We start from the raw sequence: 25,241 nt of genomic DNA, 5'->3' as shown, positions 1-25,241 counted from the left end.
AGTTCACTGTGCATTGACTTTGTGTCAACATCAAACAAAAGAGCCAAATGTCCTAAAATAAGGAATTGGTTAATGTACTATGAAATCATGAACAAAAAAAGCGTGGTGGTGTACAGCTTTTTGAATTAACATGGAAGAATGTTTATGGGGGAAAATATTAATGCAGAATTTTAGTGATTGTGAATCCTCTCCCCATCCAAGTCGTATTTGGAACTGCACATGTGTTCGGAGACAAGGCCTTGGAGGATGTGCACACAACTGTACCTGTTAACCATAGTTTTCTCTGGGGCCAAGTGGGATGGGGGGAAAGGACTTCCACTTCTAATCTTATGATATTCTGAATCATTTGAATTTTTTACAGAGATCATGTATAATATGTCTAATAAAGGCAATAACATCTTAAATGATGTATAGGTACCTACACTTTTTTTTTTTTTTTTCCTTTATGTCTGGAATAACATATTCTGTTTTCTAGACTTTAACTAGGGCTTTACAGATGTCCACTTTTAGGAATAAATGCAATTTTAACCCATTTAGAATCTTGATTTCTTCCTCTTATTAAAAAAAAAATGTACCTGATCTTGTACCTAATTTGTTAGGACAGTACCATCATTTAAAGCGCAGCAATTATGCAACCCTTAATTTGAATTCCATTTTTCAAGCGTTTTTTTCAAGTACATGATCTCACGGACAAACTGAAGGTGTAAAGTGAAAATCGGTATATTCAAAGTAAATCACTCGGGTTACCAAAAGGAACATAGATATTAGAAGAAACACAGTTTTTTTTAAAAAAAGCTCATATAAGCATATATTCTTGAATTTGAACTTTATCATTTAACTCTCAGTAGGGCTGAGTGATTTTCCTCTCTCGCAGTCCTCGCTCCCGAGGGCATCAGAAACCTACACCGGATCTGTCTTTAAGGGAGAAAAGCAGCCCAGGGAGCCTGGTCCGCGCGGCTCGCGGCGCTCGGGCTCGCCCGGCACTGAGTCAGCCGCGGGCCCCACGAGAAGTTCGGCGGGAGGCGCAGGGCGGGGCTTCCTCCCGCCGACTCCGAACGCGGCTCTACTTTCCCGAGTCCACGTCTCTTCCTTTGGACAGGCGTGTTTCTTCAGGTCGGGACCAGCCGGCGTGACAGCCACAGAGCTTTCTAAAGGAGCCCCGGGCCCGCCTGGAGGATCTCCCCCGGCCGCCGCAGTAGGGCCCAGCTCGGAGGACCCCTCGCGGACTGCAGCGCGCGGCTCCAGGGGCCGAGGCCGCCGAACGCCTCGCTCCCGGGCGCCCACCGCGCGGCGCCGAGCGCAGCCCCGGCATGGAGACCGGCTCCGACTCAGGTCAGAGGCCCGCGCGTCCGCCCGCGCCGGGGCCGCCGCAGGCTGCGCGGGCGCGGCGGGCGGCTAGGCCTGGCCGCCCGTGCAGGCCGCCGCGTGCCGGGTCCGCGTGGGGAGCGCTCGCGGGCCGGCTCCGGCTCCGGCGCGCGGGGCGGGCGGTGGCAGGTGGGCAGGACGAGCCGCGAGCGAGCGAGCGAGGGCGGGCGGGCGCGCGACGGGCCCGGCGGGGGGGCCGCTGGGAGGATGGCTCAGCTCTTTCTAAATATAAAACCGGCGTGAGTTGAGCTAGCGCGGCGCGAGCCGCAAGCCGCCGCGCGGGCCGGGCGCACCCGGACTCGGCCGACGGACGGCGGCGGCTCCGCAGAGGCGCGAGGTTGCGAGAGCTCCCGAGTCGCGACCTCGCGGGCGACGGCGAGAGCGACGCGTGCAGCGCAGGGGACGCAGGCGAGCGGCGGCGGGCGGGCCTCGAGGGCGCCGCGCGGCCCGCGCCGAACAACCGGAGGCGGCTCGGGGCCCCTGTCGCACCGCAAGCCGCGAGCCCCCCGCGCCGCCCGTCCGCGCCCTCCCCCTCCGGCCCCTCCCTCCCGCCGCGGCGCAACATGGCTGCGGCCGCCGCCTCCGCCTCCCAGGACGAGCTGAGTAAGTGCCACGGCGAGCCTGTGGCCGCGAGCCGGAGCGAGCGCTGCGCGGGGCCGCAGGGCCGAGGCCGGGAGGGCCGGGGCGCGCTGCCGCCCGCCGGGCGCCGGGCCGGGCGGGCGGCGGGTGCGGGGAGCTGGGGTGCTGGGGCCTGGTGGGCGGGCGGGGCGCCGGACGCCGCCGCGGGCGTTTGTAGGCCTCAGGTTTGCACCGTCACGTTGCGAAATTGAAACCGGAGCCCCAGGCGGAGCCACCTCGGTCGGCGATCCGCTCCGGTTCAGGGGTGGGGGGAGCCCAGCCCCCTGCCCGCGGTGCCCCGGCTCGCGGACCCGCCCGAGCCCCAGGGTGGCGAGTTGTGTCAGTCCGTCCCGTCTGACCCCGCTGTGCCCCGCCCCCATCCCAACTGTTGGGCGAGTTTTAGAAATAAGAGTTTTCAGGGAGGGGGAGAGGGTGCCTTTCTGTGACACCCCAGGAATCGGTGGGAAGGCCAAGAGCAGGAGGTGACCCTCAGGTGGAGCAGGAAGGACGGGAGAGCAGAGAGGGTCGCGGCGCTGGCCGCAGGAGAAACCGCGGGGTGACAGCGCGTTCAGAAAGGAGAGCCAGTGCACACTCGACCTTAAACGTTGCAATTTTCCAGGGGACGGCGATCCACGTTCGGGGAGAGCGGTGGTCACCCTGAGTTCCAGGCCGCCACGCCCGCCGCCCGGGTTCGCCTCGGTGCTTTGTGGGAAATGTAGTCCCGGGCCGTCGTAGGCCCACGCTGGGGTCCTAGACACTGAATTTTCCTGGGACGTGTAAGATAATTTCTGATTGCATCTGTGGTGGTTAGATGAATGCTTTCGGTTGAGTTTTTTTGGTGGTGGTGGTGGTTTGTTTCCTCAATGCCGCCCTTCAGTTTATGACAGAATCAAGAGAGGTGTTATTTAGGGATGCATGCGAGTTTTACATGGGATGAAGCATGGGTTAGGTGTCCCAAGCTTTGTGAAGCTTCTGTTGTTAGAGCCCCTTCTGAATTTTCCATATGATAGTAGTTATAAACATAATTTCTGTTTCTTTGGTGCTTGGCAGTTGAAAGGTACTTTTATGTGCATGATCTCACTTTTACCCTCATAACAACCTTATGAAGCACGTAGGTAGGAATTATGCTTGTTTTAAAGAGGAGGCAGGTTAGAGAGATTAAGTTCCTTGCTGCTTTAACACAGAACTGGTGTAGCAGGAGTAATGTTGGCTCATTTTGAGGCTGAAATAAACAATTGGTGTGACCCTGGCCAGGGTAGAGTATGAGAAGACAAGGTCTCATGGTTAGAGATAGACCGCGGGCTGATAGCCACTGAGTTGATTGCCTGTCAGTTCCAAGCTGGAGCACCACCAGGCCTTCTGGGGAGATTAGTTCCCTGATTTTTATTTTTATTTTTTCTTGTTGTGGTAAAATGCTCATAGCGTAAAATTTGCCATCATAACCATTCTTAAGTATACAGTTCATTAATATTATGTACATTCATATTGTTTGTGCAGTCACCACCACCATCTACCTCCAGAACTCTTTTTATCTCTCAAAACTGAAACTCCATATACATTGAAGCCTAACTCCCTTACTCCCACCTCCTCTCAGCCCCTGGCAACCACCATTCTACTTTCTGTTTCTATGATTTTGTTTACCCTGTATATCTCATGTAAGTGGAGTCATACAGAATTTCTCTTTTTGTGATTGGCTTATTTCACTGAGCATAAAGTCAAGGTTCATCCACATTGTAGCATGTGACAGCATTTTCTCTTTTAAGGCTGAATGATACTCCATTATATGCACACATCCCATTTTTTTATCCATTTTCTCATTCCATCTGTCGATGGAAACTTGGGTTGCTTGTATGTTTTAGCTATTGTGAATAGTGCTGCTATGAACATAGGTATGCAAATATCTCTTTGAGATCCTGCTTTCAATTCTTTTGGATATATACCCCAAAGTGGGATTGTTGGATCATATGGTAATTCTATTTTTAATTTTTTGAGAAACCATCATACTGTTTTCCACAGTGGCCGTACCATTTTATGTTCCTACCATCAGTACACAAGGGTCCCAATTTTTCCATGTCCTTTACCGACACATGTTATTTTCCATATATATATATTTTAAATCCTCACCAGTGGATATATATTTTTTTTAAATTGGTTTTTGGAAAAAGAGGAAAGGAGAGAGAGAGAAAGAGAGAAACATGATATGAGAAAGAAACATTATCGATAAGTTGCCTCCCATATGCGCCTGACCAAGGATCGAACCCACAACCTCGGTATGTGCCCTGACCTGGAATCGATCCCTGCAACCTTTTGGTGGACAGGACAATGTGCCAACCAAATGAGCCATACCAGCCAGGGCAGGTGTCTATGTTTTTGATGGTAGCCATCCCAGTGGGTATGAGGTGGTCTGATAGTAAAACTTTTTATACTGTGTGATGTCTGAGTTCCTGTTGTATCACTAAACATGTTGAAATCTGAACTACCAGTTGGAATGGGGAACAAAACTAGAGGAAGAAGTGGATATCATTTTAAAGTGGCTACGTATTTGTTCTCTAGATACCTGTTAAAGTGCTGATAGTACTTCTGGTTAAGGAATTCTTTGGCTTTAGCAGCTACTGGAAAAGTTAGGAACAATTAGTTGCAATCCTTGCTTTTCCAGTGTTTTGTTTGATGGAATTATCAATCATCAACCACAGATGTCTGTTGACTTGATTTCCGTATTTCTTCAGGAAAGATTCAACGCTTGGCATTTGGCACCTTAGAATAATTTAACTTGAAGTCACACACATATATACTGTCTAAGAAGTTCCAAATAAACTATTTTTAGTTTCAGAATGGCTATAATAAAAGGATAGATGGCTGGCAATTTTAAGAGGTGCTTTTTAAAATTCTGCCATAAAAAGGAGCTAAGTATCTGAATATTTACTGGCCATTATTTCTGACTAGTAGATGATAATAAAAGCAAACTACTAGATACCAGCATTGTTTTTTCCCCCTAATATCTTATTATAAAAATCTTCAAAAATACAGAAAAGTTGAAAATGAGTATTCATATGCCCACTACTTAGATTCTACATTTGATATTTTACTAGCTTTATCACATCTGTCTGTCCATCTTTTTTTTTATTTTTATTTTTTAAAAAATATATCTTTATTGATTTCAGAGAGAGGAAGAAAGAGGGAGAGAGAGATGGAAACATCAATGGTGAGAGAGAGTCATTGACCGGCTGCCTCCTGCACGCCCCTGCTGAGGACTGAGCCTGCAACCGAGGCATGTTCCCTGACTGGGAGTCAACCTTGATATCCTGGATCCTATGTCGATACTCAAAGGCTGAGCCACACCTGCTGGGCTGTCTGTCCATCTTTCAATCTACGTTTTAAAATTTTATTTTAATTATATTTTTGGAAAAGATTGTGGTAAAATACACATAACATAAAATTTATCATCTTAACCATTTAAAAAAATATATATATCTTTTTTGATTTCCCAGAGAGGAAGGGAGAGGGAGAGAGAGATAGAAACATCTATGATGACAGAGTCATCATTGATCGGCTGCCTCCTGAAGGCCCCTGACGGAATCAAGTCCACAACCCGGGCATGTGCCCCGACTGGGAATCGAACCACCATCTCTGGGATCCTAGGTCGATGCTCAACCGCTGAGCCACACCCCGCCAGGCCATCTTAACCATTTTTTAAGTGTACAGTTCAGTTGCATTATGTATTGAATCCGTTTTTTTTTAATGCATTTCAATGTGAATTGGAGGCATCCATACACTCCCCCCCTAAATATTTCAGCACTAGCATTATTTTAAGTGCTTAGCATTTAATCTTTCATTTGTCAAAATAATCCTAAAAGGTAGGTAAAATTATCGCTGTTTTATGGAATGACAAACAGGCTTTTTGGGTTCCCAAGCTCCTGTAGCTAGTAAGTGGTAGAGTTGGATCCTAGGGGTCTCAGACTCCCTCATAACCAGCCATTAGGCTGAATTATCTCTGTGATCACAGAGTGTTCATGCTGATGAAAAGATCAAGTCAGATGCTTTGCTAAATTCCCTGCCATATGTAGCTTTAATTCAACGACTTGACTGCTATTTAACATTGCTGTTGGGTACAGAAACACCAAAAATTGTAATACTGTTGAGAAGAAAGAGGAAGAATACATATAAATAGATATAAGTACCTTAATGTATGATTATCTGATATAGATAATGCTAAAGTAATATTATCATCTGTAGTTCCCAGGTTTGTTATTTAGAGATGTACAGTTGGTAGCACTGTTTCCATAGATTCAAATCAACATTTTTCTTATCTTTACATTTGAAGTGACACACATGTCATAAGTTTAAATTACATCTATCCCTGCTTTCAAATGTATTTGCCACCACACTTTGCAGGGGCTCCTGAGATGCAGAATTGACTGTTATGGTTGTCTTATTTTATTTTCTAAAGTAGTATCGTTGATGTGTGAGGGTTGGCAAAGGTAAGCAGGATGATCCTGAGTTGGGATTTGTTAGAACTTGTTTTCACAAATATCATGTAATTGTCACTTTGAGTCAGGTATTGTGATAGAGTAATAGTAAAGCTGATGTTTGTTGAAGGCTTAACCATGTGTTCTAATCACTTTGTGCCTATTAACTGATCGAAGCCTTACAGCAGTGTTCCCTGTGAATTTGGTACTTTTCTGTCTCAGTGGTGGAGCTTCCCTCATGTTACAGAGTTGCAGCTTGAACTCAGACTTTTGATTCCTACATTTGTTAATTCTGCTATACCTCTGTATTTACTCTCTGAAAAGGAAAATACACAGTTTGTAACAAGATCAACATGGCTCTCCCCCCATATCTTGCTAGCTTCTGGAAGAAATCTCCTGTAGTGTATAAAATGTGGCAGTATTCTGATGTATATTAAATAGAACATACTAGGTTTTGAGGTAAGATGCCAACATAAAGAGAACAGTTTGTTCTGACTGTTCAGGGCAGTTTTGAAATCTAGTTTGTGAATTACTTAAGGTTATAGTCTGTAGTTTTCTTTATTTATATAACTGGAATGAAATGAAATTCAGTGCAGGGCATGTGGACTGTTTTTCTTTTAACATTATCCTCTGTCAGTTAATGGAAAAGTTGACATTGTAGCTATATTTTAGCAATGGGTAGGGAGATTTCTGACAGCAAGAAGGAAGCACTTTAGACTTTTCACCTGGTCAGCTGTTTAGTGGTTTCATATTCTGGGCTTTATAATTATAAGGCATCCTTAGTATCTGATCTTCATTGGGATAAAGGCAACTCATGGAGCAGTAACAACCTGTAATCTTAAAGCACACTGGTGTTATTCAGTTTGACCATTTGAACATAGCCATGGGAAGCTTCAGTTGCAGAAGTTGGTCAGATAATCAACATGTCAGATACCTTCTGAGAGAGTCTCTGCCAGTGCGAGGAATCCTAATGGCTTTTAGTGGAAAGCTGTGTAGGTAAATGTAATTTTGTGGGCATACAGAGTTGGTTGCTTGAATGACAGCCGTACACGCAACTGAACTGATCTTTGGCAAAAGGCTAAATCAAGCCTGTATCATTTAAATTTTGGTTACTTAACCAAATAGGAACACTAAAATGGAATACATATATATATTTTTACCAACTTCTAATTTTCACTTCCATCCTGTTCTGTTTTGCGTTATGCTTTCAGTAAACTACTATTTAATAAGGGCCAATGTCTGTGAGAATAGTTGGCACTAGGGCATTCGACCTTGTTCAGAAGATGGATGTTAAAGTTGTAGGCAGTGCCAGTGTGCTCAGATGGTCTGATCTAAGTTGCACATCTCTGGTTTCAGGCCTGGCCAGTCTGCCTTGATATTTGCCATCTTATATGGCTTGTTTTCCCCACACGTTTATCAATTTAATCAGCAGATTTTGAAACTGAGTCACTAACTTAGTGTCCTGTCCTCATAGGGTTTAGAATACAACGCAGAGACAGATTTACCTGTAAATACAAATAACTGATATGAAGTATGTGATATGAACAGTGCCTAACACAGTTCTTTGGATATGCCAGAAAGTGAGACGAGCATCCCAGCCTAAGGGAACAGTAGTGCCTTGAGCTAAGACAGGTTAGAAAATAATGTGTATTTTCAGAGACAGTTTGAGTAAGTCTGATAAGCCGGGTTGGCAGTGCCATGACTGCATGAAGTACTGGGGACAGAGTAAGATTTGGAGTTTGAGACTTGGCCCTTTGTGCCATTTACGATTTGGGGACTTGGGCAAGTTACCTTACCTTTGTAAGTCTCAGTTTCTTTATTGTAAGACTGGGATAATAATAAATACTTAATAGTGTTGTTCGGATTAATATGTGTGAAAATGCGCTGTATAAACAATTAAGCTCTGTATAAATTAGTATTTTTGGTGGGGGGATAGTAGGAGATGGAGCTGGGAAGATAGGTTGAGACCAGCTTGTATAGGAAATGCCAGCACAACTAGTTTGTACTTTGTTCTGTAGACAGTCGAGAACCATCAAAGACTTTTAAGCAGGGGTGTAACATGAGTAGATTTGTTTTACAAGGAGAACAGGTGGCCGTGGTGTAACATTGATTACAGGGATCCAGAGACTGAGAGCAGCAAGACTAGTTAGGAGGGTATCACAGTGTCCAGGGAAAAGGAGTTTAGGGTCTGTCTGAATGGGCAAGGAGGTAATATAATCTAAAATCTCTAAAATAGGCAGAAATTATGGGCCCAGTAGATGAGGGTTATTCAGGAGAGGAAGGTGTTAGAGATAACTGCAAGAATCTACCTGAGAGATGAGAGGGAGGGAGAGGCTAGCCTCTAGACAGATGTAGGGAGGCGGATGTGGAGAGAAGGGAGAACAGGTTTGTGTTCAACAAATACATTACTTGTTAAATGAATGAATTGAATTGTTGAGGCATCCATGTTGAGTTGTTTAGGAAGACTTCTGAATACAGGTTAAAACCCTCTGTCATCGAAGTCAGAGCTGGTTTTGAATCCTGGCTCTGCCACTTCTAAGTTAATGTAGTAAACAAGGGACCTAACTTCTGGGTGTTGGTTTTCTCATCTGTAAAATGAGATGATAAAACCTATTTTATAGAGTTGTTACAAGAACGGGAAGAGATAATGCATGCTGAGAACCTGGCACAGTGCTAGGCACATGGATTGTAGGTGTGTGAGAGCTTTAATTCTGAAGCTTAGGGGAGAGTGTGGGTGATGATAGAGTCACAGGAATGGACTGGTTGCCCAGAGGACAGCTGTCTGGGGGCTATGCACATGTTGGGGTCAGAAGCAGACAAAGAAGAGCCAGGCAAGGGGATTAGGAGTGCTGGGAGAAGGCAGAGGTTCCCCGGGGTATGACTGTTAACCATGTACATTCTCAGTGAAAATGTGCTAATAACATGTGTGCCTACCTACTAATATCCTTCCTATAAAACTATTGTGTATTTCAGATACTTTCTTTTAATTTTAATGCAAGGTTTTGTATGTTTATGATATATACATATGTACATATATGACAATATGTTTTATTGGTATTAGAGTGTTTTAGCCTTCAGTGAGTAATTACCAGTGTATTTTTTAAAGTATCAGCACATTCTACACAGTATATTTTATTTATGAACATGTTTCTTACTCTTTCTCCAGTTTGGTAATCACTATAATTTCCCCTTATTCTGAGTCCGTGAAGTGGGGCATCAAGTAGGAGATCTTAGCATAGAAATGAAAAGGGTTTTTTTTTTTTTAAAAAAAAACAACTGGCCAGGTAGCTCATTTGGTCAGAACGTCATCCTGATATGCCAAGGTTGCGGGTTCGATCGCTGGTCAGGGCACCTGCAAGAATCAACAAATGAATGCATAAATAAGTGGAACAACAAATCGATGTTTCTCTCTCTCCCCCTCTCTAAAATCAATCAATAAATATCAAAATAAAAATATGGTAGCTGTGAGTATAAATCTTTTAATTGTTTTTTTCCTCTGGTGTTCTAAATAATAGATTCTTTATACAATTGCATGTGTACGAGTGGATGAACATACCATTGGTGATCCAGAGGATTTTTTCAAGACTGGATAAACCATGTATCACATTGATTGTAGAGGTTAGTAGATTTAGTTCCTTAGGATGTATGCTTTTTTTTGTAGTAGCCTTTAAAAAATGCAGTGGTTATCAAGCAGCAGTTTCCTCTCTAGATCTTCATGGGCTTTTCTCCTTTTCTAGCTGTCCTGAGAGAATCCATTTAGTTCATATTATTTTGTATAGACCTGAAGCCTCTATTCTTCGTCATCACATAAACATAAGTTCAAAAAGTTAGCAAGAAAGAGAAAAAGATAAAACTTCAAGATGTTGCTTAGCAGTGTGCACAAGGAAAAGACTATGAGTGTTAAGTTTACAAGTAGTATTGTCTACCCCAACCACAAAAAATGATTTTGCTTCCTCCAGGAATGTCATCATGGAGTTATTTGTTTTGTTTGTGAAAAGAGGTATTGAGAGAAGTAGCATTCTGGTAACTGGGTAGTCCTAATTCTGCCATTTTGACTTGCCCTGTGATGGAATAGCCACTTGATTCTACTTTGTTCTGAGACTGAACAAGAGTATGGTGTCGCTTTCACTCTTGGATGATACTGGATGGTCCTTTGATTGAAACTCTGTACATTCAGATTGTAATTCTCAGGTATCATGAGCTCAGTATCCTGAGTACCTGGGATTTTGTAGCTTCAATCCAAAGGTACATTTTGTTGCTCTCTTCTAACTTAACTATTGGGTTCCCCCTCCCCCTGTGGATTCTGCTTTTCAGTGTGTATATTGCTGATGGTGATGTATGATGCCTTAATTCATTTAGGTGGAATTATGAAGGATGCAGTGAATGGAATATTTTATAAACCAAAGTTCAGCTTGGAACAACTTTTGCTATTTTACATATCTTCATTCCATCACAGAGAAATGGAAAATTGGGAGGTTGGAGGATTTGTTTAGAATTGTTTAGGAGATAAATGAGGACATTGTTTATTCATTCTTAGATTCTTTCTTTTTTAAAGCGTTTGGGTCTGCAATAGATGTGATGTGTTAATGTCATTATGATATAGCGAAAGCAAGCAGGTCAAACCACAAATGCTGGGATTTAAATAGTGACTTAAAGAACATTCTAGAGTTTGCATATCAAAATGAGCATGGTTCTAAATAATTAGCTACTTTGGGTGGATCTTAACTATCATACTTGACTTTTATGCAGTCTGAACTCTTGCATAGTATATATTATCTCCTCTAAGCTAGCTTTCATAAGCTAATCTCTCTGCTCATCAGTTCACTAACACTAATTTCTAACTGGGTATCTGCCAGCTACTGTCTCTGGAGGAAAGGGCCTCCTTGGGAGGTGGGAGTGTTTGTGGACCTCAGTGCATCTAGAGTCTGGCACTTTTTCATTAAATTTAGGGTACAGATGCGGGCTGCTCTCTCCTCACTTGGCCCAACCCTGCCAAGCTAGCCCAATGACTCCTTCCCTCCTTCTTTGTGTGTGTGTTAGGGGAAGAAGGGGCAATAGGGGATGGGCTGTGTGAGCAGGGAGGAGTAGCCTTGCTATGGGCTATGCTGGGTTAGTTGGTAGGGGTCTTCAGGTAGCCTGATATCATATGTAGATGGCTAGGACTTCTGAAGAGTCAAGAGAAGAAAGACTCCCCTTCCCTGCTCAAAGAGTCTAGTCACTAGTGCATCGTGATGCAGAGGTTTCTATATTGGAGTATCTGCCTGGGCCATGGAGGTAAGACTGGTGGGAAGATGGCCTGATTGCCATATTTCAGGATGGAAGGGGTGCCAGCAGGGACTGTGTTAACAAGAACCTCTTGCCCAGGACATCATTGTCTGCAAGGGTTCTTATTTGCCACCCCCTTGGGCTGACTTGGCTGGAAGGAGGCGACTCGTGTAGGAACCATGATGATTTGTCTCTTTTTGGGAATGGATCCTCTCCCCATCTCTGACTTAATATATTTGTTAGTGTTAGACTTCCTGGAGATTCTCCTTTTAAAGTTCATTTGCATTTAATGAGTTCCTTTATAAAAGGTGGGGGGGGCAGGGAGCAAGCCTGTAATTAAAAACTTAAGGAGTAGCCCTGGCAGGTGTGGTCCAGTTGGTTGGAATGTCATAGTGTACACCAAGAGGTCTCAGGTTTGGTTACTGGTCAGGGCACATACCCAGGCTGCTTGTTTGATCCCAGGTTGGGGTGCGTAAGGGAGACAACCAATCGATGTTTCTCTCTCTCTCCCTCTCTCTCTCTCAAATCAATAAAAGTATATCCTCAGGTGAGGATTATAGACAAACAGACAAACAAAAAATCTTGAAAACAACAACAAAACAAAATTAAGGAGTAGAGATTACAGTTCTAAACATTAATTCCTAAAGAAATATCCTGCTGACCTCATTTGGATTTTGGCAAGTATTAATTAGAGTGGCATTTAGTAAATTGAAATGCTACATAGGAATCAATAGATGATGTGGACTAGAACTACCAGTTAGTACCTGGTCGGATTTATAAGTCACAGGATTTATCTACCAGGAAATATAGGGAATCCAGGTGCCAGCCAGAGCTGCCTTGTTCTTCATGATTTCAGCCTCAGACTCCTGATTGCAGAGTATTGTCAAAGCTCAGGGGTATTTATTCCCCCATCACATCTAATTTTTGTGAATTTCCTAGAATTTAGTTTGCTTATGCTTTTCTTACCCTCTGGGCTCCCATTTCTGAAAATGATGTTTTGGTTCCACCCAGGTCAGCTTGGGCATGAAACCCCGTTTTACTGGTGTGCACACATGATACACTTTTCCAATAATTTCAGGAATTTAGTTAACTCTTGAGGATGTGGTGAGTCATGGGGCAAGGCCTTGCTGGGGAGCCTTGATTTTCCTCCCCTCTGTTTCTTTTTCCTTTCTCCCTTCCTTCTCTCTGCAATAACTACTGCACCCCTCCTGATGTGGAGCAGAACAGTTCCAACTGCCTCCTGCCTTCTCCCCTCCCCCCACTGGGGATCGAGCCCGAAACCTGGGCATGTGCTCTGACCGGAAATCGAACCATGACCTCCTGGTTCATAGGTTGACACACAACCATTGAGCCACGCTGGCCAGCAGGCTGCTTAATTTTTAAAAAAAAAAAAAATCTTTATTGATTTCAGAGAGAGGAAAGGAGAGGGAGAGAGAGAGAAACATCAGTGATGAGAGAGTCATTGATCGGCTGCCTCCTGCACGCCCCCCGACTGGAGATAGAGCCCGCAACCCAGGCATGTGCCCTGACCAGGAATCGAACTGCGATCTCCTGGATCCTAGGCTGATGCTCAACCACTGAGCCACACCCAGCCAGGCTGCTTAATTTTTAATGTATTTTTATAGAAGTGGGTCTTTTTTTCTTGGCAGAGACCTTCCGTTTGTTTGGACCCAGTTGTGAGCTGGCTTAAGCAAAAACAGGGCACTTACTATGAGGAATCAAGGAGTCTACGGAAACAGGAGGGGCCTTCAGGAGGGGTTTGGAGCAAAGGACTGGAAGTCATCCTGTTCTTCCAGCTTCTCTCTGTGCTTCCCTGCCATTCTTTCTGCAAACCAGCAGAGCAGTTTCTCCGATTTTGTGTTCCATAGGGTAGGCTGAAGATGCCTATGTCATATCTCTCCTGGCATGCTGTTTCAGGTCCAGGTGATACTGTTGTAATAACCTGGTTATTATTTAACAGGAAAGGAGTAAAGGGGAGACCAAATAATATAGGCATGCCATTTATACAGCTTTGCCAAAGGGCTGTATTTGATGTTCTCCAAGTCTTTTTCCTGCTGATCGATGGGACTGGACAAAGGCAGTTGGACTCATGCCCAGTGACGTCTGAGTTGACTGTGGGAAGGTGCTTTCCTGTCATTCACACCTGGGAGTGAGTCAGTGGCCAGAATAAGCATGGCCACTGCAAGCTCAGAAACCTAAATATTTAAACTTCTAAACAAAGGCGCCTCCTCCCTCCCCTCCCTGCTGGTGTGCCAGGTTCCTGCCTCTCCTGTGGAAGGGGGCATGCTCGCCCCTGTGCCCATGTGGTTCATGGCCATGTGGGACTTCACACAGTGAACTAGTGGACTTTAATTAGCGTGGATGCTGACCTACATCCGGCTGCAACATGGCCCTACCTGATTTTGCTCAGTGGTTAGAGCTTTGGCCCACGGACTGAAGGGTCTCAGGTTTGATTCCAGTCAAGGGCACTTTCGTACCTTGGTTGCAGGCTGGATCCCTAGTCCTGGTCTGGGTCTGTGCAGGAAACAACCAATTGATGTGTCTCATATGGATGTGTCACCCCTCCCCCCTTCCACTCTCTCAGGAAAGCACTGGGAAAAACAGCCTCAGGTGAGGATTGAAAACAACAACAAAAAACGTGGAAAGGAAGCTCTGGACACTGACTGTGCTTTTGGCTTTGCTGAACTCACCCTGCTGTACCTTTTTCAGGACTGGTGTAAGGGGCATGGGACTTTGGAACTTGAGAATTGTAACTCCACGCAAATAAAGCCTTTTACCACATCTCATTCTCTCTTGCAAATCTTAGAAAACTCATTTTCTAAAGATATTGCAAGAACCTTGCTCCCTTGAACGATGAAGTTCAGTTCTCCAGCAACACAGGCTCTCAGGGAGGCTTGCTTCTTTGGTCCCAGTTCTGAACCTAAGGAAGGGGTGAATTGAGTGAGGGGCCAGTTCTGACAACATCGGCTGTAGCCAGGGTGCTGTCATGTTGCACATAGTTCTAGTAAGACTAGCATCCCCTTACAGTAAGGTGTGATTTAGCATGCTGGAAAGAGCGCTGGGTTGGAGTTGGACTGCCTGGAGTTTGAATCCGAATCCTGCCACTTACCACCTTTGTAATCTCGGTCAACATTTTTTTTTTTTAATCCCCACCCGAGAACATGCCTACAGAAAGGGGCGGGGGTGGGGCGGGGACAGAGACAGAGAAAGACATCAGCGTTAGAGAGAAACATAGGTCGGTTGCCTTCTGTACATATCCCTTCAGGGATCAAACCTGCAACCCAGGTATGTGCCCTGAAAGGGAATCGAATGCAACCTTTCTATGCGCAGGGTGATGTTCAGCTAGCTGGGGAGTGGCTTGGGCAATCTTAGTCAGCATTCTTAATGAATTCTAGGCTCTCTTTCCTCATCTGTTAGTTGGAGCTAGTATCACCTACTAAAAAAATAGTGCTTTAGAGTGAGGTATTTGGAGGGTAAAGACCTTTCTAGGTTGAGCTTATGAGTCTGTGTCTTGTTAGCTTGGTGACCTTTGGCAAGTCAGTTAGATACGGAGCCCCAGTTTTTCATGCATAAGTGCAGACAATAGCTGTCTACCTCACAACGTTTTTTGAGGTTCAAAAGGCCGTGAGAAACTGCGTTGTGAGTATAATGTATTTACATATGTGTGAATCTCATTAGGGAGAATATTTCCTTGTGAAATTATTCTATTATAGTCTAGTATATTTATGTGCTAACTTGACAGGTCTTTCTCAGAGTATCCTGTTAGCTTTAGGATATTAATTGATTTATGATGCAGTAGGTAGTGGTTGACATTTTCAGCTTTCTCTTTCAGTCTCATCTTCTAGTTAAGGCCTCTAAGTTGATTTGTAATTTAAAATTTACTTTCATATTTAAAAAAATGTTCTTTGTAGAAAATTTAAGTAACTTAAAAAAAAAGTCTGAAACATGTTGTTACCGGTGGAAGTGGAGTTCTTGGGGTATCTCGAGGAAAAGAATTTCCTGAGGCCTTCACCAGAGGATGGGGTTTCATGGAAGGCTTTATGATGTAAAATTAAGGGGGTTCCCTTCCAAGGTTTCATCTCTGTCCAATCCTGCCTTCAGCAGGGCCAGAATTAACATCACTGCCTGTAGTTTCTGCTCCGTATTAAAGTACAGTTCAGTCCAGCATCCTGCATGTGAAGTCTGAACGGCCGTGGGCCAGGTGGTTGCTTAAGACCACATGGCTATGGAGAGAGAACACGCAAGTGCACAGGTGAGTGCAGGTCACAGAGCAAGAGAGAGCAAGAGCAAGAACTAGAGAGAGCACAAGAGAGGGGGAACTCTGGGCATTTTAACCAGGAGCTTAGATTTTGCATGCTTCTGATAGGATCCACCCTCTAGCCAATCCATTGTTCCCCAGGCTAGACTGACAGGCAAGCACCTTCCCTCTGTCACCCTGACTTCACTACACATGCCCTCGTCTCCCCCTTTGTTCCATCCCTTCCCCCAGGGATCTGCAGGGAATGGTCTGGTGGCTCCCCGGGGAGCGTGAAGCTGTAGCTTCCAGGTGAAGCTGCCCAGCTGACCATGGTTATAATATTTGGCCTCCCCTTTGCTCTCTTCCTGTTATTAATATTAACTAGCTAATTACAGTAACATTCTCACCCTGAAATATAACCACTTTCTCTTTTTAAATCGCACAAGTTATTCATGTTCATGAAGTAAATTAGTGATGACATAGAATTAAGCAAATAAGCCAAAAAACAATCCTGAAATTCCAACATGCGGGGATATTCGGTACTTTATAGTCTTTTCCCTACTCTTTGTGACACTATATGCTTTTCTTGTGTACTTTCCAAGCAGGGTTTGGATGTTCAAGCTGTCATGAAAAGGTGACACCTCTAAGGAAACAGATTTATTTCTTTTTCTTTATGTGTTTTTTTTTTCTTAAGTGATGCTGTGAGTGAAAAACTAGTATTTGCCTTTTGTAATCCTGTGAGAAAAGAGCCTTTTCTCCTTAACTTGGAAGTCAAAGTTCTATTTTTTCAGACAGAAGGGGCCCAACAAAGGGAATGCACAGTGAAGTTGGGGTGACTAGGGAAGGTGCCTGTCAGTCACACCTGGGAACAAAGATCATTGGCCAGAATGGGCATGGCTACTGCATGCCCACAAAGATTTGGGAATACATAATCCCCTAAATAGAAATTCTCGGCTCCCTCTTGTTGGTCCTGGCTCTTACTCTTGGGGCTCTCTCGTTCTGCTTCCTTGCATTTGCCCATGTTTCCTCCATAGCCATGTGGGCCTGTGAATCCCACGTGCAGTGGACGGATGGGCTGCAACAGGAAACACAAATTAAGCTAGCCTGGTGCTGTATTGGACTATGCGGACATGGAGTGGAAACTCGGGACACTTGCTTTGATTTTATCCCTGTTGAAGCCCCAGCTACACTTCTTCCTTGGTGGGCCAAGGGAAAATGGGACCTTGGGATCTCGGGTTTAATTCCATGCATATAAAAATCACTTACTCTCCCGTGCGAGTCTCAGAAAATTCTTTTTCTTGGGATATTGCAAAAATCCTACTCCCACGAGCCACAGGTAGGAATGAGGACCTCTCCCCACCAGTAACACGTTGACACATCATAATCACCCAAAGTTCATAGTTTATGTTACAGTTCACTCTAGGTGTTTTATATGCTATTTGCCTGGACAAATGTATAATGACATATGTCTACCATTATATTATATGGAGTGTTTTCACTGCTCTAAGAATCCTCTGTGCTCCTGCTGCTCATGCCTCCCTCCTCCCAACCCCTGGCAACACTGATCTTTTAACTGTCTCCATAGTTATGCCTTTTCCAGAATGTCATATAGTTGGGAGCATAGTATTTGACTGTATGTAGCCTTTGCAGATTGGCTTCTTTCGCTTAGTAATATCCTTGAAGGTTCTTCCATGTCTTTTCATGGCTTGATAACTTATTTCTTTTTATCGCTGAATAATATTCCGCTGTCATGCACCAATTTATCCACTCACCTACTGAAGGACATCTTGGTTGTTTCCAAGTGTTATGAATAAAGCTGCTATAAATATCCATGTGCAGATCTTTGTGTGGACATAAGTTTTCAACTCCTTTGGTAAAAACCAGGGAGTATGATTGCTGAATTGTATGGTAAGAGTACGTTTAATTTTGCAATAAACCTCTAAATTGTCTTCCAAAGTGGCTGTGCCATTTTGTATTGCCACTAGTAAATGTTCTTATTTTTGTTCTTCTATATTCTTTCAAGTTCCTTTTAAGCTTTAAAATTCTGTGATTTAAATTTATTTCCTCATCTTTGAAACATGGCTTCAAGCAAACAGGGCTTCAAACAAGCAGATATTTAAAATTACTCTGTATATTTTTCTTAAAAAATGTATCTTTATTGAGGAATATTCAAAGAATACGTGAAAGCATGAAGAAGAAAAATCACTGATGTATTTTCTTTCCCTTTTTATATAGCTGTATCATAAAACAATTCTTATGGTATATGACTACTTTTTAAAATAAATATTTCAAGTATGAAGAAAAGTATAGAGAGTACTCTTAGGAATATTTATCTGTGTCCCACCCACCTATGACAGATCTTTGCATTTTTTGCTTAAGGTCTTTCTTTAATTTTATTTGTAAGAAATAAACATTACAGATACAATTCAAGCTCTCTGTTACCCCTCACAGATTTTTCTTTCCTTCCCCCTTCTTTCTTCTCCCTTTTCCCTTCTCCCTTCTCTCTTCTCTTCCCTTGTTGCGCAGAGTTGTCATTCCTGTATGTATATATCATATGCAGTGCACACACTCACACATACCTATCACATTTGAAAACTTTACATAAGTGGAATAATATTGTATGTATCCTTTTGTAACTTGCTTTCTTTGCTCTTATTTCTTTGGATACTGCCATGTTGGTCCATGTGACCTGTAGCTCTTACTTTCACTGTTGTGTGACCTGTCTCAATTTCTTTATTCATTCTCCTATTGACTGACATTTAGAGTGTTTCCATAGTTCTGCTTTTACTGACCCTGTGGCTGTGAGCAGTTTTCTTACAGGTATTTTTTGCTTGTCTCTCCCTTGGGAGAGTTTTCCTCCAGGACTGTGATCCATGAGGACTGAAGAATTACTTCTTGTGCCTTCACTGGGTAGATAAATTGACTAGAGCAGCCTTGTCCCGATACACCGAGGTTGCAGGTTCGATCCTCAGTCAGGGCACATACCAGTGAATGCATAAATAAGTGGAACAACAAATTGATGTACATGCCCTTGGCCGGAATTGAACCCAGGACCTTTCAGTCCACAGGCCAACACTCTAATCACTGAGCAAAACTGGCCAGGGCAGGATCAGAGAATTTAGATGAGCAGGGAAGACGCAGGGTGAGTGGCAGTTTGACACATTCGTGGTAGCTTCCTGTTTGTAGTAACCAGCTTTCTCCAGCGTTGTTTTGTGACCTTTGAATTGGTTCATTTTTCCATTTTGTCATAAATATTACCTGAATGAGACAAATTCTTATGACCTTTTGGTGATCTCTCACAGTATGTATATGTAGCATAGTTCCCCATAGAAAATAGGATCATTGTTGTGGACAGTTGCAGGGTGTAGGCAAGGATTTTTAGACTGAAGGTCAGAAGACCCCATTCTATTTCTTGCTCCGCTATTAATTTGCTCTGTGACCTTAGGTGAGTCCTTAAAACTCATTGTGCTTTTTATGTTAAACAATCTTCAGTCCTCTCCAACTCTCCAAGTCTAGTTAGGAATCTTTTTTTGTACAAGTTTCAAATTAAAATTTTTTTCTTGACTTGGGTGGTAGTTACATAGGTGTTTATAATAATTCATTAAACTGTATGTTTTGTACATTTTCTGAATATTTAATTTCATAATGAAAAAGATTAAAAAACCCCACAAAAGACTAGATCCCTCCACGTGCCTCCCCCCCCGCCCCCCCCAAAAAAATTCCAGCTGGGTTAAGGACTTGAATGCAGAAAGCAAAATCCTAAGAGCTAGAAGAAAACATAGATAAGTAAATATATGTGTCAGAGTCTCCAAGACCACCCCCAGGCCCAGTGTCTTGCTAGGAGGATTCACAGGACTCAGCATATAGTTGTACTCATGGCTAAGATTTATTGTAGGGAAAGGACACAAAGCAAAAGCAGCAAAGGGAAAGGCACATGAGATGAAGTCTGGAAGAAACCAGGTGCAAGCTTTCAAGCGTTCTCTCCCAGTGGAATCACACAGAACATGCTTATTAATTTCTCCAGCAGTGAGTTGTGACAGCATGTGTGAAATGTTGTCTCCCAGATACTCAGTGGAGATTCGGTGCTGGCCACGTGGCCACTTTCTTCCTAACACGTACCAAAATTCCAGTTTCCCAGAAGGAAAGCAAGTGTTCAGCATAAACCATATTGTTTATATAAACAGTTTAGACACAGTGAATCTCTCTTTATCAGTTCTGGAAATAGTGGGAACTATCCTGAAATCCAAGTTTCCAGATGCCAGCTGAGAGCCAGCCCTGGGAAGCAAAGACTTCTAAGGGTAGCAGTCTCATGCTTGCTATGTTAACTCCTTTCTGTAGAATATAATATTTTTTATAATCTTGAAGTAGAAAAGGCATTTTTAAGCATGACTAGAAACTCAGAGGCCATCTGAGGAAGGAATATTAACTGTATATTTTAAAAACTTAGATAATGAAAAAGTGCTATAGAGTCAAAAGGCTTTTGTAATGTATGAGAAAAGGGGGAGATTTTTCCAGTATACAGTTGCAGTGGGAGACGGGTGGCGGGACCAATGTCATTGGCCCTCTGCTGGGGGGTGCCAGGACCAGCCAGAGCGTGGGAGGAAGAAGAAATGGAACCAGTGTGCTGGAAGTTCCCTGGGCTTGTGCTTGCCTGTATTCTGTGTCCTGTGCAGAGGGCTCCTGTTCATTCTCTCACAGCACTTGCATTTTTTCTCATACCTAGAGAACTTGATTCTTCATTGACTTGGTTTTCCTAATCGTTCCCTGTTGACCACTTTGACCATTTTGTCTTCATTTGTCTATCTTGAGCACCTCACTGTAATTATCTTTGCGGCAAGGCTATTCTATCAAATATACTGCCGGAGAACTTGCTATGCCAGAATGCCTGTCCAGCAAATCCTTGAAAAGTTGTTAAAAATTATTCTAGAATCAGAATACATTCCAGCCATCTCCTGTTTCTGTGTAATTAACAGTGCATTTACTGTTGTTGCCATTTTGGCTGTGGACTTACCCCTTTTCCCCAGAAGATTTGCCAAAACTGAGCTCTGTGTGACAGGAGCAATGGATTTTGGAGTAGAAGGCTTTGTTTTGGGGACTGCAATGGTTTGTCCAGAGATTAGGAGAAAATGTATGGAAGGATCCAGATTTTCTTAGTTTACAAAGTGATTGTGCCCTGGTCATTAGTCTTTCTAGGAATAGGACGATTAATCTTTTATAAAGTCCATAGGCTATTAGGAACATTTAACTGAGTATGGAGATCACTGGAACTTTTTTTTCCCTTAATAATTCTGAAATTAATAACATCACAGCTTTTGATTTTTCCCCCCTCCCAAATAAATCCTGGATTGTAGCATTATTGTATTATACCAGCTAGCCCTTGACTTTACTCCACTGAAAAGGTTAATTTTATATGACCCTGATGGCAGTGGCACAAAGGTTGGCTTATTTAATACCTACCTTGGTTGGGATGTGGCACTACACATGGCTGGAATGCAGACAGGGCCATATGAGCTTAAAAAAAAAATCACATGTTGCCTGCCCGGGCGTGGCTCAGTGGTTGAGCATCGACCTATGACCCAGGAGATCAAAGTTCGATTCCTGGTCAGGGCACATACCCGGGTTGCGGGCTCAATCCCCAGTGGGGGCTTACAGGAGGCAGCTGATCAATGACTCATCATTGATGTTTCTGTCTCTCTCCCTCTCCTTTCCTCTCTCTGAAATCAATAAAGATATATTAAAAAAAAAAATCACATATCAAAGACTGGGTAAAAGTAGCATGTTCTATTCTACTGACAGCCTTTTTGTATCTCTTTACCAGTTCAGGTATAAACGTAGAAATAGCATCTTGAAAAATGGCCAGTGTAGCCTTTTGTATTTGGATAGTTGCTTCTGGCCTGATCCTTCTTAAGTAGCTTATTACTGGGTGATATAATTTTGAGTTTTGCCAAATTTTAACTCAAGGGGCTCTAGTACGATGTTTTTGGAAATTTATCCAGTCTCCAGTCTCCTGCTACAAATAAAAAGCATTCAGAATCTCTAGTCTCCCAAGCTGAAAGAAACCCAGTCTTTGTTTAATCACAGCTATAAACAGAAACAAGTTGATTTTTTTTTCTTGCTGTCAAATATAACAACTGGCCTAATCAACCTTTTGGTAGATATTTTACAAAGCAGTACCTTCTGGGCCTTATTTGTGCTCAATCTGTGTGTTTACCAACTGTTTAATTACATATATGCTACACTTGCAAGATAAGACTAAAATTTTGGTGATCATATGGGGGTTGGATATGTGTGTTTGAGCTATTAATGAAAAAGAACAAATATTAAATGTGAAGAAAATGGGCTTTGGCAATCCAGTGTTAATTGTTTTATTATAAAATTAAGAATTTCAGTCCTCTATAACAGTAATGAGGCTTAATATTTTAATGTATCTCTGCCCTATGTGAAACAAACCAATGGAGAAGAAACGAAGCTTTGTGACTTGTTAGAATATTAAATTACAGTATTTTAAAGAAAGTATTGTGTTTATAGTTGTGGCACTGGAAGATTGGGGGGGAGGGTTTTTACTTTCTTATATCGCCTTATATCATTCTCTATTTTTTATTATATGTATTTTAATATATTACATTAGTAAATAATAAAACATAGTGTGAATTGTGAAAAAAAAATGTTATCACCCAATATACATTGCCCCTGGTATCTGATTAAAATTCCCTTGCCTTGCTCTGCTAGATAGGTTAGAAGATTTCTTCAAAAATTTTGTATTCTTTCCAGTATCAGAATCCTTTAGGAAAAATGGAATAACTGTGTGTAGGAGAGAATTTTGTTATCTGTGGCTTTGTTTTCCTCTCTTCTAGATGTTAAATGACTGGGAGAGTTGTAAGACAGTATAGTTAGCTATAACCCTTTTTAGTGTTCCATAGCTGGGTCAAAATCATAAGCATGTAAGGCTAGCTATAGTTAAAGTTTTGACTGAAGGATCTGCAGTACAGTAAAAGGATTAAGCCATAAAAACAATTAGCCTCAGTTGTGTTTGATTTGCTAAATTCTTTTTTTCTTTTTATATTATAGATCAGCTTGAACGGGTCTTTTTACGACTTGGCCATGCTGAAACAGATGAACAATTACAGAATATTATATCCAAATTCCTTCCTCCTGTTCTGCTCAAGCTGTCTAGCACCCAAGAAGGAGTACGCAAAAAGGTAAACATGTTGGGACAGTTGGGAGAATTAAATGGGGAATAAATAAATTAAGTAAATAATTTACTTAATATTATTAAGTAAATTATCCCCATAATTGAAACCTAGGTTCATGATCCTAGTTATGGCCTTTCAAAATGGAGAGTAAGTCTAGGACTAGCTTACTTGATTTAAAAGTAGTTTTTGTGTGCTTAGCACAGCTGCGTTTAGCACCAACTTTGTACACTTGACATCAGTGCCAGGTGATATAATTGAGATAATTTTTCTGGAATGTATGGAGGCTTGATCTAAAATTGGTGCCTTGGATTCCAATATGAAAATCAGGTGGTCGAGGGGCAAAAATATTCTTTAGTCATTGGCTGATTGTGAATATAACCTTAATTAAAAATAAGCAAAATAAAATTTTTTTTGAAAGAAAGATGTATAGCTCCTGTTTTAACATTCTGTAAAGTCTTATTATTAAAAGTTGGATAACTGTCACATCAAGATTTTCTTTTTTTTAAATCCTCATTTGAGAATATGTTTATTGATTTTTAAAGAGAGAGGAAGGGAGAGAGAAACATCGATTGGTTGCCTCCTGTATGCTCCCTCCTGCATGCCACCTCCCCCATGTGCCCTGACCAGGGGTCAAATCTGCAAAATTCTCTCTCTCTCTTTTTTTTTTATAAAAAGCAATTCTGATGTATGGATTCTTAGGGGATATTGTATACTTTTGGGGATGTAAAATTTACTTTTTAAAAGAGAACAAAGTAACCACTATCAAATTAAGTATTATCTGAGAAATGAATTTATTTTGTATTTCTCAGATAAGTAATGCCTGAGAAGGGAATTATCAGTAATTTCGGTTCATATATCTCTATTCTAGGTCATGGAACTGTTGGTCCATTTGAATAAGCGTATAAAAAGCCGCCCCAAAATACAGCTCCCAATAGAGACACTGTTGGTTCAATACCAGGATCCTGCTGCAGTTTCCTTTGTTACAGTGAGTATTATCTTAAAATATTCTGACTTATTGTAGTTTTCTTTCATAACATTTATTAGATGTGATCAATATATTGGCAGTTTAGAATTTTACCATAGCCTATTTCCAAATGAAACATAAGATGTTTTTCTTTAAATGACATACTTTTTTACCACTGAGTACTGATCCAGAGGCACTATTACCATTAAGGAAATGGTATGAACAGGATCGTTCATGGGCGTTGACATTGGGCATAGGAATGTTGGTGAAATAACTTACCACATATTTTGATCTGTAAAGAATGATTTGATTCTTAGTAAAAGATTATATGAGAGCAGTCTGAATGGAGAGAAGAGAAGGGTTATGTCGCATAGGCATGAATAAAGGGTAGCAGCAGAAGAGTGTAAAATGGCAAGATGAAATAGGAAGGCTGAGTTTTAAAAACATCTGTGCTTCTGACATTTATAATATATTCAGAAACATATACTTTTAAAAAGTGGTTTAAACTGAGGCTGGTAAGAAATACTCCTCTTGAGTTGTCTTCATGAAAATTAAATATAAAACAATGTTGTGTGATGACAGGTGATGTTTTTCCCTGGCCCTTGTAGTTTCTAGCATTGAGGCAGAATCTACTGGGTCTTTATCTAACATCTGGATTTCAGACCTTTGGAGCCACCTACTGGTCCAGACGTCTGTGCCTGCTCTGGACATACAGCTCCATTACAGATATTCCTTTCTTTAAGCATATAGGAACATTGTGTGCCAGTAAAACCGCCAAATAGAACGGTTTTAAAGGAAAGGGATAACGTTATTGAAGGCATTAAGAACTACAAATTGGCAGTTATAAAATAGTCCCAGGGATGTAAAGTACAGCCTAGGGAATATAGTCAATAATATTGTAATAACTACATGTGGTGCCAGGTGGGTACTTAGAATATTAGGGGGACCACTTTGTAAAGTATATGATTGTCTAACCACTATGCTGTACACTTGAAACTAATACAAAATAATCTGGAATGTAAACTGTAATAGAAAAATAAAATTTAATAAAAAAGAAAGGGATAACCTTACGAAGTCGGCTTTAAAGTGAGGAATCCTTCAAAAAGCAGATTTTTATATTATGTATAAATCCA

General features: G+C 42.2%; 1 protein-coding gene and 1 pseudogene across 4 annotated transcripts in view; both read left to right on the top strand.

Annotated features, from left to right (window-relative positions):
- The first annotated feature begins 1,038 nt into the window (after positions 1-1,038).
- ECPAS (Ecm29 proteasome adaptor and scaffold) overlaps positions 1,039-25,241 on the top strand; it is an 82,798-nt gene continuing 58,595 nt past the window's right edge. The window contains exons 1-3 of one of the 4 annotated variants that reach the window (XM_087822828.1): positions 1,039-1,332; positions 23,020-23,150; positions 24,013-24,129. In XM_087822828.1, coding sequence (XP_087678954.1) covers positions 1,311-1,332; positions 23,020-23,150; positions 24,013-24,129 — 270 coding nt within the window. In that variant the 5' untranslated portion in view covers positions 1,039-1,310. Of the gene's footprint in view, positions 1,333-1,922; positions 1,969-9,964; positions 10,068-23,019; positions 23,151-24,012; positions 24,130-25,241 lie in introns of those variants that run through there. The other 3 variants (XM_087822827.1, XM_016213708.2, XM_016213709.2) reach the window with 3 other exon arrangements.
- On the top strand, positions 20,441-22,247 carry LOC107537612 (glucosaminyl-phosphatidylinositol-acyltransferase PIGW-like; annotated as a pseudogene).

The sequence above is a fragment of the Miniopterus natalensis genome, chromosome 12 (assembly GCF_054644295.1).
Source record: "Miniopterus natalensis isolate mMinNat1 chromosome 12, mMinNat1.hap1, whole genome shotgun sequence".
Lineage (NCBI taxonomy): Eukaryota > Metazoa > Chordata > Mammalia > Chiroptera > Miniopteridae > Miniopterus > Miniopterus natalensis.
The sequence above is the reverse complement of the archived record's forward strand: the minus strand, read 5'-3'. Positions and strand labels throughout refer to the sequence as shown.